The sequence below is a fragment of the Antedon mediterranea genome, chromosome 3 (assembly GCF_964355755.1).
Source record: "Antedon mediterranea chromosome 3, ecAntMedi1.1, whole genome shotgun sequence".
Taxonomy (NCBI): Eukaryota; Metazoa; Echinodermata; class Crinoidea; order Comatulida; family Antedonidae; genus Antedon; species Antedon mediterranea.
The window spans coordinates 5,136,722-5,153,784 of NC_092672.1; the positions used below are offsets into that span (position 1 = coordinate 5,136,722).

The 17,063-nt window shown below is 31.0% G+C and overlaps 1 protein-coding gene across 1 annotated transcript; it reads right to left on the reverse strand.

The window, feature by feature from the left end:
- Window positions 1-549: 549 nt before the first annotated feature.
- Window positions 550-16,970, reverse strand: LOC140043425 (uncharacterized). The gene is made up of 13 exons (XM_072087934.1): window positions 16,870-16,970; window positions 16,157-16,253; window positions 15,873-16,016; window positions 15,151-15,258; window positions 14,205-14,336; window positions 13,212-13,306; window positions 11,625-11,697; window positions 7,586-8,851; window positions 5,844-5,951; window positions 5,186-5,266; window positions 4,282-4,339; window positions 3,726-3,819; window positions 550-1,914 (listed from the first exon to the last, which is right to left on the reverse strand). The coding sequence occupies exons 1-13, from the start codon at window positions 16,875-16,877 to the stop codon at window positions 1,740-1,742; spliced, it is 2,439 nt and encodes an 812-aa protein (XP_071944035.1). The 5' UTR covers window positions 16,878-16,970; the 3' UTR covers window positions 550-1,739.
- Window positions 16,971-17,063: the final 93 nt, after the last annotated feature.

The window sequence follows — 17,063 nt, forward strand, 5'->3', positions numbered from 1 at the left end:
TCATGATAGAATTATGAAAAATTTGACTACGGAGCTAACATTTTAATCTCTAAAATAAATAATGATTATTTTGTCAACAAATAAGTGAATAATTCATTTTTTATATGATTTTTCTATTCTAAACAAAACATACTTCTTCAGGATCATTTGTTATTACAAAGTATTTTATGGGGGGGGGGGGGTGTTTATTCAAAGGGATGTGCTTATTGAGGGGAGCCGTGTAATATGGTAACATGTATATATTAATAATGAAATAAATACCCCTTAGAGATATGAAAAAATACAACATAATTAATATCTTGCATTGTATTTTTCCTTACCTTTTTTGTCAGAGTTTGTCAATAAATGTTATGAAATGAAAATATCGAGAAGTGATCAAATACAGTAAAAATGTTATCAAAATGATTGCTAAATTGTGGATCATGTCAATGAATTCTACTACAAATAGTATTATGCCTTTAATCTCTTTTCACTAATTATGAAACAATAAAATCACATACAATATGTACTACTTTTAATTCCATATTTATTTTCTTTAAAAAGGCTTAAAAAGTAATTTATAAAAGAATGACTCAACAGTCAATACAAAAATTCACTATACTTTGGTTAAAATAATTTAGCATAATTTAAATATAGGGTAACTAGTATATTTTACTAAATAAGATATATCTATATACCGTATATACATAACAAAAGTATGACTTTTTCTGGCTGTTTTACTTTATCGTTGTGATTTAGCTTTTTACTTTAACTTTTCTGGCTGTTTTACTTTATCGTTTTGATTTAGCTTTTCGCTTTTTTTTTTTGTATCTCCATTGAGATCCAGCCACTGATACCCACAGCATTGTCATTTTTTCAGTAATTTGCCTTTGGATCTATACGAATATGAGCACTGTTTCTATAATTTACAGTATGATTTATATATAATTTACACAGTGCTACGCAACATCATTGATTTATATATATATATATATATATATATCTATATAGTCAGCCACATCATACCACACATCAAGACTCGCCCTCAACACCCTGTGTTACATAAAAATGATCGCGTAAATTTCTTACCACTTACGTAGTACAGATACCGTATACCCTAAAATTCTCAAACACTCCCCCTGCCGGCCCACTGTCTTCTTGTACACAGAAGCATTTCCTGTTTAACATTGTTGCAATAGTTGCGCCACCCGTTGCATGCGTTGTATTTGTATATTTATACGGTACCGTTCTTATTTTTGTTTGAATTATTATTATTATTTTAGGGGTCAATGTGAGACAAGTTCTACTTCTAATTTTGATCCCTAAGATGGTCTTATATTAATTGTTTATGATTGTTTATTGTAATATTGTTTGTTATATATTGTGACCATCTTAAATAAATGTATTATTGAATTGAATTGAATTGTCAAGCACCTTTGAACACTATTTGTATGGATACCGGCACTATTTAAGTCTGATTGATTGATTCCAATTTCAGTAGCCCCACAAGCCTAAGAAAACCCATCAAACATCAGTCTTCACTTCAAACGATGTCTGGGTTGCAGATTATTAAATTAAAAAAAAAAACTGAACTTTAACCCTTTGAATACCCATTAAGGTACACTTATTTTTCTACCCACAATTAAACATTGCCTTGGGCAACGAAGTTGGACTGGCGCCATATAAATAAAACAACTGATTGATAATAATGTTACTGAGTGATTGTGTACTAGTAAATGCGTTTCAATCTCTATTTTCTTTTAAATAACGTTGATATTAGGTTCACAGTGAAGTCTTTTCCTTGTTTTTTGCTCAAGGCAAAAATCTTTATCTTTCGGTGAAGGTATTCCCTTAATTGGCCATATCATAGATATCGGTTCAATGTATGTTTGTAAGGTGCCTATTTTGTGACCATAAATAACCGACTCAGATGATCTGTGAAAGGTAAAACAAAAAAATATTGCAATTTAACAAATGTATATTCGGAATAAATTAAATAAATTCAAATGCCAAAAGAAAAACATTTTTAGTAATTAATGCCACTTATTGACCAAGCTCAATAGAGCGGAGAACGTTTGAAAAAAAAAAAACATTATAAAATTATACAAAAAAAAATACAGTCCATAAAAGCTTGTTTTTAATAAATTTAAAGTTTTTCAACAATTACAATCATTTGCAAATATACATACAAAACACATACAAATATGCCAACATTTTTTAACTCTGTATAAAGCTCTGTCTACACTATCAAACTTTATGTGACAAAAGAATGTGATGTGCACATATGATAATATGGACATGATGATTTCATATTACTATCACATTTGGGCCCTTTTTGTGTAGACAGAGCTTAAGATTATTAATTTAAATAAAACCTGTTTATGTAAATATATAGACAAGGTAACAGTAGTTAATTTGCCACAATTTATTTGAAAATGTTTTCACAAATGTTTTTAACGATACAGTACTGTACGTGTAAATTATCTACTTGGTAGAGGGTGAGCAACAGAAAAACATGGTTTAAAGCTTTGTCTACACTATCAAACTTTATGTGACAAAAAAAAAAAATGTGATGAGTCCATATCACTACCATATTTGGGCATATCACTACCATATTTGGGCATATCACTACCATATTTGGGCATATCACTACCATATTTAGTGTAGACTACAAAGCTTTAGTATAAAAATCATGTGTCAGGAATCTTAATGCAAGTGAGTATATCCAACACAATGATGTTAGTTGTAATGGTAATTTTCATAGTACAAAAGGTTTATTTTAACCAATGTTAAAAACACATGTTTTACACAAATGCTTATTACAGAAGAAAACATACTGTCTTTATATCTATTATTTTTAGGAATCCTTTTGTACTATAACAAATTATGTAAATTACCAATGAATAATTTTAAACCATCATTTTATCATTATTATTCTAAACCTAGATCACCATAAATGAATTACAATGTTAGATAGCTATTACTAATAATAATAGATTGTTTAAAACATACAATAGACAAAAGAATTTACCAAGGTGGTTGATAGATATTCAAATATTTAACCTATTAAAAATTCTAAAATTAAGAGTTTATAATCTGAAGTGGAAATGTGATTCTAATAGAAAGAAAATAGCCTTAAGTACCGCATCATGAGTCACTTAAGTACTGTAAGGTAATAAGTGAAAAAAAAAATACTGAACAAAATACAGGTAAACTGCATGTAGTGTTTTTAGAAAGCTTGCCACTTACCGTAAATCTTCTTATTGTAACCCTGGGTTATTATCGTTTGATTGTTATTTAGGGTGGGTTACTATTAGAAGGTGGGTTAACTATAAGAGTAGTGGGTTACTATTACTAATCTTAAATTAAGCACTTGAAAATAGTAACCCATCCCAACTATTCCGGTCAGCAACTCATAGCAAAATAATAAAACAGTACAAATAAACAAATTTAACTAACTTTATTTTATTTTATAAACTCAAAAACACTCAATCCTCCCCCACTCCCAAGATCAACATGCATTATCTCCCTTATTTTCAAAATACAGCTGCATCATAAGTTTTTGTGACTCTAATAGGAAACTCCCACAGGTTACTATTAGAGTAGTGGGTTACTATTATAGATTGACTTATAAGGTGGGTTACTATTAGAAGATTTACGGTATTTCTAGCTGTTTACTTTATCGTTTTTATTCAGATTTTTACTTATTTTGAAATATACATAAATTAATAAACAAAATAACTAACCTTAGCGTCAAGTCCGTAATACTAGGATTTTCTGTGAATACATGTTTGGCGAGTTGAACTGAAGATGCGTGGTTCGTTAGTTTGTAATTTAAACCTGCAATATTAAAATAATATATTACACAATTTTTTTTTTTTTTTTGAAATACAATCTATTTATTTAATCTGTTTACTTAATATTTTTTCTTATATTATTATTTTTATTGTTTACCATTGTACCAATGATTGAATAATATTTTATTGTTTACCATTGTACCAACCAACAATATTTAATTTAAAAAAACAAATTGATGTTAAAATGTATTGTCACCCGAAACATTAAAAATAAAGATTTTATTTCATACGAGTAATTCACTAATTACAGGATGGATAAACTATTTTATACTTTATCGTGCTTATAAACTCTCTCTCTCTCTCATTAGAGGCTTAGAGAGTGGAGTTGAACTAGTTGGAACTAGGTCAGGATTGAACCCAGGTCAGGATTGAACCCTGGACCTTGGGATTAGAAGGCAAGCATGTTATTAACCACCAAGCTACAGCTCCACTAAATAAATCTTACTTTCAAGTTTTTGATCCCGTTGATTAACTTTAAGAAATCTATAATTCTTAGTCTCATCCTAATGAGAAAACAAAAAAATTAATTAATGAGAAAAAAAAAATTAATTAATGAGAAAAAAAAATTAATTAATGAGAAAAAAAAATTAATTCAATTCGCTCCAATTGATATAAACAAAAATGCTATCTAAGCATGATTTTATTGGAATTATTTGGAAAATCATTATAAAAAATAGATACAAGTTAATTACTGACATTTTTTTTTTACACCATATTTAATAAGGGTGATCCATCCAGCAATTGCTGATCATTAGGGACTCTCAGAGGTTCACAAGACAAACAAATACACAAGATACATAAACAAAGTCTTATTACAAGTCTTGGGAGTGGAGTTGTAATTTTGTCCTCAGAAAAAATCCTGACATGTGACGGGACTTGAACCCAGGACCCTTGGAGTGTTAGCCAAGCATCATAACTACCAACAAATAGATACCTTTGACCAACAAATATGCCAAAGATCTAGAAATAAGATTAAAGATGCATTGTTTGGCAAAAACATGAAAAATGAAGATTAACAAAAATCAGACTTTGAATAAGCCATTTTTTAGTTTTAATCACTTCCGTAGAAACAAAATGTTTTTCACCAACGACTAAATTCGACCAAACACCAATTGACTGACAGCCAATTTGACTATTTTTTGCTTTAAATTACAATTTTTTCAGGTAAATCCTTTTTTTCTGATCCCATTTTTGTGGGAAACACATGAAAAACTGTTATGTAACAATAAAATGGCATATTAAATTTTTTTTTTCAGAGGGGCAAAATACACATGGAAAAACATTAGAAAGTCTGTGCATAGTCACAAATTAAACCAAAAGACTAACTGCCAATATTGATGATATCTTACCATTGTAAGTGGTGTATCAGGTACTGGTACTTCATTCAATTCTGCTTCCAACTCACCAAGAACTGGGAGTACCATCTTCCACTACAAATGATATCAATTGATCAATTTGGAATGGATCAAATTATAGTATAAAACTTAAGCTTGGTTCCCACTAGAACGTAACGCAAGGACGTAAACGCAACGCAAGCGTTTTAACCAATGACAAGCAAAGTTATAGGCAGTTAGCAATCACAAGCGAATAAGCCATCGCTTGTGATTGGTCAATTCAGTTGCGTTGCATTACGTCCTTGCGTTCCGTCGTTAGTGGGAACCATGCTTTACTCCAAATTTATATTTCATCTGTTATATAATCTAAAGTTCTGTCTACACTATCAAACTAGTTTGACAAAAAAGTGTGCCCAAATAATATGGTCGTGATATGACATCATCATGACCATATATGGGCACATCACATACATAAGTAAATACATTAAACTCGATTTAAATATATTGAAAATATTTCACTTAATCAAATTGTATTCTACCCATTATTTGTATTTCCACTTTTTTACTGTGTTTATTTTGTTTCCATTAAATGAATATTTTTACCTAAATCCTAACTTTATTAAAGTATACATGATGCAATAATGGCCGAATAATGGGGGAATTTAGAACTTACCAATTTATTAATGACATGGGCATCATCTCGCAGTTTGTAGTCCATAATAATGAGTACAACCATTTCAGAATGAGCTTGCACATATAAACTACATTTTTTGAATTCACGCTTTAAAAACAAAAAAGTTGAAGTTCACATTCTAGTTGTGTACAGTAATTGTATTCCAGCGCAGTGGGGCAGCAGGATGTACCTGACTGAGCGAGCGTGCGCCACAGTCGTGATGTGTGACAAATAAATAAATATTGGTAAAACAATGATGCTGCTTTACAGTATTAGACAGGTATCATCAGAATTATTTTACTATAATATATTTACCTATAAATTACAACTACTAGTAATCAATTAAAAGTATTTTAATGTTTTTTTTCTATACAAAAGTTGAAAATCTTCCTCGACGGGGGAGCTACCCACCCCCGCCTGCTCCCTGGTGCCACCATGGTCCCATGTTATCTTTCAAAACACAAACCACTATTTCTAGCCATGAAAAAGGAATACCAAAAAATGTTTTTAATGTTAAAAGGTTTAAGTCCCACCTTAGTATCAAAATCTTTGGTACAAATTATGTTGAGCAAATCATCTTTCTATGTAAAGATGAAATTCTGTAAATCATTTTTTTAATCAATCTTGCCGTTCGTTGTATAATCTACCATATCATATAAATTATCATTTTTTTACGTTATGATTTCATAAAAGCAAACAAAAGAATTAAATTTCAAACAATGGAGCATGTGGTCAGAATTATGGCTTTAATATTTACGTAAAACAGATTGGATGACATCAGCAAAATGGTTTCAACTCATAGATTTACCAGGGAGTTGTAAAATAAGTCAACTCCCTGGATTTACTATACTGTCAACTACGCGAAGCGATTCTAACAAAAGGGAGAAACTAGGCAAAATGGCTTCTGTAGTTCTGTTATTTATATAATTATAAATTAGAAAAAAATGTTTAAATGATATGTTTAGAGAGAATAACCATTTCAGCTTAACCCACGGTGCTGTAAAACAAGTGTAATAGTGCATAGTACAAGTAAATAACATATCAAAAGGCCTATTGCAGCCACCATATTGTCTGGTCCCACTCTCCATGAAGAATCACTTTTGATAATATTTCAACTATAAAAAATATCATTATGAGAAAATCAGATCAGACAAGACTTGAACTCAACACCTTGGGATAAGTAGACAAGAAACATAACACCACTGTTGATTTCCAACAAAAAAATCTTTTTTATAAATTTATAATTTGATTTGCTATTTTACTTCAATGTTCCTGTACGTTATGTTTCTTTGTAAACTCCTTCTTCATGTTAAATTTTCTTGTGGTAATTAATGTTTATAAAAATGGCGTTTTCTATAGGCTTTACCTCTTATGGGGTTTTAGAAAGCATGTGTTTGCATCCGCGAATCATGTATGCTTACTATATTATTACAATTAAAAATAAAACGAAAATAAGTCTATTTTAAATGTCTATTCACAATATATTTATAACACATGATTGTATAAAATGTTGCTAAAAAGTAGAACTGGTAGTTGGATATCCTAATACCAATCTGAGGTCTTGGTTCAAAGTCTGTCACCTAATAGCGGTGTCACCTAATAGTGGTGTCCCCTGAATAGGGGTGTTGCCTGAATAGGGGTGTTCCCGGAATAGGGGGGTTACCTGAATAGGGGTGGGGGGGGGGGTTTCCCTGAATAGAGCTGTCCCAAAGAAGCGGTGTCAATCTAGAAGCAGAACTTACCCGAGTGTTTGATACCATTGATGATTCTCTTTGTTCGTAACACGGTTCAAATGAATCTGCATAAACTTCAGAATCTGTTTCTCTTTCACCTGATACACACTTCTGCTCTTTCTCTTTTGTTGTTCCTGAACTATGCTCTACTACTGAATTATATTCTGCTGAATGCTTGAAATCCTGTCCATCTGATTGATCTAAAGCAACACAGTTTTTATCTTTGTTTGCTAGACTTTCTGAAGCGTCTAAAGCCACAGAATTATTTCTGTCAGAAGACGAAGTGGAATCATGATCTTTAAATTGTAGAAGAGGTGTCTTATTCGATGATACAAATTCTTGATTCCTATTTGACGTTGGCAAAGATTTTAATCCTTGGTTAGCTATTTTCAATGTTTGAAGATGTGGAATGTCAGTTGTAACTTTACAATTACTGTCCGAAACTTGATCTGCTAGATCAACAGAAGCACTTCTCTTTTTCAATGTGATTTCTAATGCTGGTGGACATTCCTTCTCCTCGTTCATTTCTATATAATTTACTTTTTCTATTCTCACAAAATTGTCATGATTAAAACCATTTTGAATGCATGATACACCTTTCTCAACTGTTTCTTGTTCTGTGGAATATTTGGTACAGTCATCTGAATTATTTGAATTGATTGATTCTACTCTTCCATCAGATTTATTAGTCTCAATGTTTCTGTGTTGAATACCAACCTTATCAAACTGTACATTTTCATTTTGAATTTTATTTTGGTCATTTGTAGATGGATGAATACATTCTGAATCTTTTACAGAAGTTGGAATTTTATCGGTTAAAATATTGCTTGATACAGATTCCGATTCAGACTGTTGACTAGGTGAAGGTAACTGTTGACTAGTTGAGGGTGACTGTTGACTAGTTGAATCCAAGTGTTGACTAGTTGAATCTGACTGTTGACTAGTTGAAGGTAACTGTTGACTAGGTGAGGGTGACTGTTGACTAGTTGAGGGTGATTGTTGACTAGTTGAAGTTAACTGTTGACTAGTTGAGGATGACTGTTGACTAGGTGAAGGTAACTGTTGACTAGTTGAAGGTAACTGTTGACTAGCTGAAGGTAACTGTTTACTAGGTGAGGGTGACTGTTGACTAATTGAAGCTGGTAGTTGACTAGTCAATGGAACCTCTAACTTCTTTAAACTAACGGTCTCAAATTCATCAGGTCTTAGATAAATTGGTATAATTGAAATCCCTCTTGGTAGTGGAAAATCAGTATCAGCTGCTAGGAAAGACATCTGAAATTAAAATATTTTATATAATTGAAATATTCTATTTATTTTCATTTTTTATTGTTGAAAATTGTAAAAAATTGCGTAATAAACATTGCTAGTCTATTACTCAGTCTATTAAACATTAAATCGACCAAATATAGTAACGATAATGGAACAGATGCGCAGATTAATATTTTTTTTAAATGACTTTTTCCTTTATTAAATATTATTTAAGAAATTTATTGTGTTCGTTTCAAAAGTTATTAATGTTAGCATCCTATGAGAGCACACCTAAAAGAATAGATCTATATTATAAAAGAGAGAGTTTGTACATTCGATCGTTAAACAACATTTTTTTTTCACCATACACGTTTAGTTTGTCAAGCAGAATTTAAGCACACGTTTTCAACAAATTCTATCCAAGTATATCCAAAGTTTATAACCTACAGTATAGGGAAGGGAAAATGAAAAAATTACAATTTGCAATTTGTTTAGTGGGGTCCGGACCTCTGTGATAAACACTCCCACCCATTCCAACTTACCCGCCTACTCCCTCTCCCCCCAACTCACACAAGCTGCACCTAAAAATATTAATTAAAATGCAAGATAAACTGCATGATTGACTTATTTTTTCCAATTTTTTTTTAACATTTTATTCTGCTGCTTTTCTAAAAAAAAATTTCCATGGAAGATTTATGGATGGGGTTGTTAAAAATATTCATTTTTATTATTTTAATGTTTTAATAACTAAAATAGTTTATGTGTAAACAGCACAATTTATGATTTAAATAGTTTTATTTATATAATTTACCATAAAATGTATTATAATCCTACCAAGTGTTTATGTCGTTGAAAAGGATCTGTGACACCTGAGTATATTGACATTTGAAAAAACGATAAGTATAAAAATATTATTTATATTAGGCTTAATAAAGTTGAAAATTGGTTATTGACATTAACTATTTGATTCCTGGAGTATTTGGATAGGACAATCCGATCTAAGTATTTAATCTCGTACTTACTTGTAAATAAAATGCACACCTAAATATTTTTAAATTTAGCAATATAATGCTATGACCTTTGACTATAGTAATACTGACCTTTGCCAGTGATATACAATATAGTTAGATCAAATGATATACAATCCAAAAGCAAACTGCTGAAAAAAATTATGCTGCTGTGGTTATTTTTTTTTCTCAAGTTGGGACATGGGGCCAGTTTCTGTTGTAAACGCTATCTTTATGTTAAATTTTCTTGTGTTAATGTTTGTAAAAATGGTGTTTTCTGTAGACTTCTTTAGATATTTTTCAATTCAAATGAGAAATGAAAAATTATATAAAAAATATTATTTTTAGACTTACAACATTATCTGCTATATTTGTGTTCCCAAATAACCATTTAATTTAGTGGTTTCTGGTTGTTGACAAAAAACTCTATCGTTACCCAAAATTCAACGCAATCAGGCGGTCAAAAGGTCAAGATATCACAACTGTCAGCTAAAAGTTGCACAGCGAAAACCGTTATTTTCCAATGCCATTTAAACTAGTTATATCAAATTTTTCAGCAACCAACAAATTTAGTAATTTTTTTGCAGCAAAAGCAGGACCCTGATGCACTCCGGTTCAGATGTAGTTTGCGATTTTTTCCAACTGTGATCGCAATCATAAATGATAGAACTTTAAATGGTTTTTAATAATGATGCTCGATTCAAATGAGGACAAAAGTCTTTATTTTATATACTGTAATTGTAAAAGTTCGTTTCTACACATGTACCAAAAATATATTTGTGTCACTTCTAGCGACCGGACAGGACAACAAACAAACAAACACAGATAAACCAACATTGGATGGAAATGTCATTTATTATGACGAATACTTAAACATGTATAATTGGTAAAACATAGATGACATTATTAACACAAATCATTAAAATTAGACCTGTCTAAGTTACACAAAACTATTTTCCTACATACTTTGGAAAATTCTCTTTTTCTAACATTAACAGGTTAGGGAATAGTGAAATATTGTGATGTAAGGGAAAATAACTAACAATTTAATTCATAGTTATTGGTTCAATATAATGTACTAAATAACAAAGTAAGAGAATTGGCCACTTGATCGTGTGATATTTGTTTTTGTTGATAAGTTGGCAGTTACTGGGATATCAACATAACCCAAGTTTGTACTGGAAAGGTCACAGGTGTCAGATAAAATGAGCTATCAAAATTGTATTGGGAAGGTTTTACACTACACTTGACATGACGTTGACCTTGAATGGACTACTGTAGCATCTAACTGCCTGCTGCACACATAATATTTTAAAAGGAATGTTAACATGTTTTCATCGACAACCACCCACTGATTGAAATGTTTTTTTTGGGAGCAGAAATTTAGCAGAAATGCAGTTTATATAAATATTACATTTTCAATATATCTTGAAATAAGGTTTACCCGGTGTAACATTCTCGGCATGGTACGGCAGAACAGCACTAGTCCTCAATTCTACGCACGCGCACCAGAGATCAAATTGAAACACCCTCATCTTTCAGTATTTTATTCACGAAAAATACATCAGGAACAGAACATTAATTCTAAACCACCCGGTGATATACTGAAATTTATTCAATTAATTTCAAACAATAAAGATGAGGAAATCTGTGATAAAAGCTTTGAATATATATATATATATATATATATATATATTTCTTAATGTGCTTTCCTCCTTAATTGCATTATTAATATCAAACACAGACAAAGCAATTAAATCCAAGTTATAATATTGAATTTTAATACTTACATGGCCATATTTTTTTACTGCTTTAATCAATAAACTGGACACCAATTGAGTTGGGAATTCATTACACAAAATTCTGAAATAAAAACATTATCTTCCTAATTTTTGTAAATCATCTTCGCCAACCATCCGGTCAAACGAGTTGGAGCTGGAAAATGTATAGATTGTTTCACCGACCAATCAGGGCTTTTGGTTGATGACCGTTCTCTACACACAAAATGGCATTAGCGGGCAGCCTGAGTAATACTCAGAATGTATCTATTTATTATTTATAGTGATTGACCTCTTGAATTAAAGACTGGTCTCCCAGAGGGCCAGGTTATATATGTCAGTGGCTGTGTGTACTAGTACACTGGAGTAATCCTCTACTCGTCTCGAAAGATGTAAAGTGCGCATTAGCCAGATGTGTACACTGGACCTACTATTTTTTTGGTCCTTATTCAAGAAGATTCGTTCTACCACCAGAACCATGAAGCGAGTGAGCATAAAGCTATGGATTAAGGTTTCACTACCTTAACCGCTTGACCACTCACTCGCTCAATGTGATCTCTGTTATGTCCTAAACTTGAAATTTAAAGCGTTTGTTTAAACAAAGTTAGAAATTTTTGACTATTTATAATTATGTTTCTTTGTTAAGTTTATTTATCCATGTATTATGTTGCATATTTATATACAAGACATTAGTAATCTGTTATTTTTTTCAATTTTTAAATCAGTATCAGTATTAATTAATTTCCGAATTATTATCTTATTGTATAACAATAATAAGATGTAGAAGTAATCAATAAGGTGCTAAACTAATTATAGGTCACAGACCTAGATATGACATAATATTTAAAATTAGGCATTGTACCATCTTGCTGGTTAGTTGAGCAATAAAGTAATGTGTATGCAGTATTTTTTAATAGAGATATGATATATAGCTCAGTTTTTACTGAGACAATTTACAAACAAAATAAAAAGTAATTGCTGTTGGATGCGTATCAAATAAAAAAAAAACCTGTATAAGGGAAACCATCCAAAAACAGAAATTTAAAAATTTAAAAGGTTCCATTATTTTGAATTTGTTAATTCCTTCATCTTTTTATTTCGGAGTACCATGATGACATAATAAATCCATAACAAAAAAGAAGCTTAATCTAAGAAAACAATTGTAAAGGAAATTAAAAAAAAAAAAGAATTGAGATAGTACTGATGGAAGTTAAATAGGGATAATATTCCATTCGTTAACAGCATAACAGCACTATTTAACATAACTCTGCCTTATGAAATATAACAGTCAATCAACCTATACACACACATAATTACTGTTTATATAACACCTAAATAAATTTCTATCATTTGATTGGACGATTGTGGGTCACACGGCGTTTAATAGTACTTTTTTCGTGTACGTGAATGTCTTATATTCGTGTAATAGTACAAATAATGCCATTTGGTGAATGATGAAAGGTTATATAATATATAATATTACCATTCATCATTCACCTCATGCCATTATTTGTACCGTTGCACTCATAAACATTCATTATTTGTATAATACTACACGTTTTTGGAAAGACGATTAGAAGAATACTTATTTATAATTACCTATTTTTATAGAGAATACATCCAGACAGGACACCATGATGACGACGACAGTTTTGAAGTATATGACATGACCTTAAGAATATACTTCCCATACTCTATAACAGTAAAATGAAAGGTTAAGGGTCAAACTTATAAAATGGATACCTCATTTTAAAGAAAAGCCTTATATCTTTGTAATTATTTTAAGTTGATCACAGGCTTGTAGAAGAACACCTTTGTGGTGTTACAAGCTTTTCCGTGTAAAAATAAAGTATTTATTATATTATCAATGTGTGCTTGACCTTAGTTGGCGGATCCCTGATTTTAAAATAGGGGTAATGCTTTATCTTTATAGTTATTATATAACAGAATTATAGTTTCTGATATTTACGAGGAAATGGGCCAGATAAAACCTTCTTTATCTCCCGATGGACCTTCAATCAAGTAGTCTGTAATATTTATTTATTAATACAGTTAACTCTCCCAATACCGGACACCTTTGGGCTGGCCTAATAATAAGTCTGGTTTTCCCGGAAAGTCTGGTATTCGGAATGTGTTTTTAATGGTAAAAATGAATTTGGAACCTTTTAAACCTCAAGAAACGTTTGGTTTTGGAAGAGTTGACTGTAGTTATATTAGATTCAGGTGTCTACAAGTAAATTTTTTAAATACTACTGACTGAGCAGTTTCTTATTTTGGTTTCTATGGCAATAATAATATTAATACCAAAAAGAGGGTAAGTTTGATTTTAGAATATTGTGTGCAGTGGAAATTCTCCCAATATATTGGATAAACGAAAAAACTCTAGACAGAGATAGGAGAATAGAAAACATATTAATATCGGTCCGAAGATTCATGAATTATTAAGTGAAATAGTTGATGATGTATTTTTCAAAATATTTAGTTTTAAAAATTTATAAAAACCTCCCCATATTTCATTTTTCAAAGTTCGGAGGTTTGGTATTGTTGAGATTCAATAGACAAATTACATTTTAAAATTATAAAACATATTACCTTTGGAATATTTAAAGTTGGAATGGATTCAAACAATGATAAGACCGAGTTACCATGGCGATGAATGAAAGATAAATAACATGACCATATATCTTTCATTGCACATAGAAAGAAATCTCTGTTCAGGGACTCCTGTAACAAACAACATTTTTATTCATTATAGTGTACAACAATTCATATGTATTGGTCCAATTCTTTATATCACATATACAGTAGGAAAAAGTACAGTTAAGTAATATGCACACAAATAAAATAGTTTGTATGATATAAATCCAAAGGCAAATTACTGAAAAAATCAGTGGCTGGATCTCAATGGAGATACAAAATAAAATAATGACAATGCTGTGGGTATCAGTGGCTGGATCTCAATGGAGATACAAAATAAAATAATGACAATGCTGTGGGTATCAGTGGCTGGATCTCAATGAAGATACAAAATAAAATAATGACAATGCTGTGGGTATCAGTGGCTGGATCTCAATGGAGATACAAAATAAAATAATGACAATGCTGTGGGTATCAGTGGCTGGATCTCAATGAAGATACAAAATAAAAAAGCGAAAACCTAAATCAAAATATATATATATATATACATTTGTATATTTACTTTATCGTTTTGATTTCGCTTTTCGCTTTTTTTTTTGTATCTCCACTGAGATCCAGCCACTGATACCCACAGCATTGTAATTTTTTCAGTAATTTGCCTTTGGATTGATATATATAAACACACAGGCACAGAACATTAATTCTAAACTGTTCGGTGATATACTTAAATTTAATTAATTAATTTGAAAAGAAAAGAAGAAAATCTGTGAGAATGATAAAAAGTCGCCCCAACCGAGGTTCAAACTCGGAACCTTATGCTTGATACAATGATATGCAGATGTCTTAACCATGGAGCTATAAAATTATAGCCCCATGCCTTAACCATTTGACCACTTCATACCTGCTGAATCTTGGTGATGGAGCCGTGGAATAAAACAAACAGCCTATAGAGGGCAGCAAGTCTGCTTTTCAAAGTCTTGTTTTGTAATTTTAAACTGCCAGCTAAGGCCTACATCAAATAAATTATTTAAGTCATTAACCATGATTCTGTGAAATAGCCAATCAATCAAATAAAAAAATTTGCCCAAAGATCTTTCTACACTATCAAACTAGTTTGAAAAAAAGGAGTGTGATGTGTCTAGATGGTAGTGATATTACTACCATCTAGACACATCACACTCTTTTTTTCAAACTAGTTTGATAGTGTAGAAAGATCTTTGGGCAAAGACAGTTTGATAGTGTATTTTTTCATTCTGTTTTCTGTTCTGTAATTCACAGTACAAAGTTGTTTAGGACAAATTGAAAAGAAGGTAATTCATATAGAATTCAATTTTGAGTATTTTAAAGATACATTGCTCCCAAAAACATGAAAAATATAGATTCAATAGAGAAAGTAATTCTCTTTTGCAAAAAAGTAGTGCTTTCGCTTATATTATTAATTATACTCAAGAAAAAATAAATAGTTAAATTGAACCAAAATGCTACTGAATTCCATCCAAACAATGGGGCTACCGATTGAATATTTTTGTCTTTTTTCAGGTATTTTGTTTTCAAAGTTTAAATAAATATTTTGTGACTAGAAAATAATTTTTTTGGAAAATACAGACAAGATACAACACTTACAATAATATAAACTCCTTCATAAGCGATAGCAAACTTGACGTTCTTCATTGTGATAACTGATGGTGGTGACTTTGAGATTGACCCAATGAAGGAGATTGCACCGACCAACTGACCACTAAGCATACACTGCTGGTCAATAGACACCTGTGGTCATAATGAGGGGTCATCATTATTGACATTTGTGACTAAATAACAGACATACATCAAATGAAGGTTTATTTATATTTTATAATAAACAATAATAGAAAATTGAAACCACTGCTAGCTACGTTGTTTATACGTACATTATCAGGACGAAAATAGACAATGGCATCTTGCGGATCATCCTCCTCCTTCTTGTTGATTGACGTATCATACACAAAAAAGGTATTTTCACCAATACTTGAATGTGAAAATATTAAAACATTATTAAGTAAAAAAAAATAATAAGTGCATACATACTATTACTAGTTACTACAGTGGAATGGAGAGAAAATTGTTCATGAGTTGTTTTCTACTTCCAAACTTTTGCAATCTACCGAGTTGTTTTTACTAGGCTCCAGACTAGTAGTATACCTAGCCTAGGCCTACTATTCTATTGAATTGGAAATGTGCATTTTTAGGCCTAGGCCTAATATAATATACTAAATAGACCCTATCGATCAAAAATATATAATTATAATAATTAAATAAGCCTAGAGGCCTAGGCCCTAGGCCTATTTTTAATTTTAAAAATTAACAACTTTAATTGAACAGAAAAAATATGAATTTAAAAAAATAGTTTGTAGGCCTAATATTATTATTAAAGAGTTTAAAATAGGTTAACCAAACAAACAACAACTATTTTGGTCTAAAAATATTTTCTAGGCCTAGGCAAGGTCTACGGAGTTCGAGAGCTGGAATGATGGTCGGCACCTTCGCCTTCCTGTCGAGTTCGAGTCTACCTTATCTAGCCTAGGGCCTAGGCCTACCAAATAATTCTCAAAATCGACATTGCAAATCACAAAACTTAACATACTTTGCCATTAAGAAGTTGCGGATCTATTGCATCTGTAACTGATTCATTTTATCTTATAAAAATATGTTTTAACACAAATTATAAACATTTTCATATCCAACTTCGCCTCTTCTTTATCAAAAAACATCAGACTACGTGTACCACCTGATTGGTCATGTGATTGAACATGTTACAACCAAAACAAAAACAGATAC

Coding starts and splice junctions, on each gene's coding strand:
- LOC140043425 (XM_072087934.1), bottom strand. Junction 15,259..15,872: donor ATGAAGGAGTTTATATTATT/GTAAGTGTTGTA, acceptor TATTTGATGTAG/GCCTTAGCTGGCAGTTTAAA. Junction 1,915..3,725: donor ATTACGGACTTGACGCTAAG/GTTAGTTATTTT, acceptor TACCTTTCACAG/ATCATCTGAGTCGGTTATTT.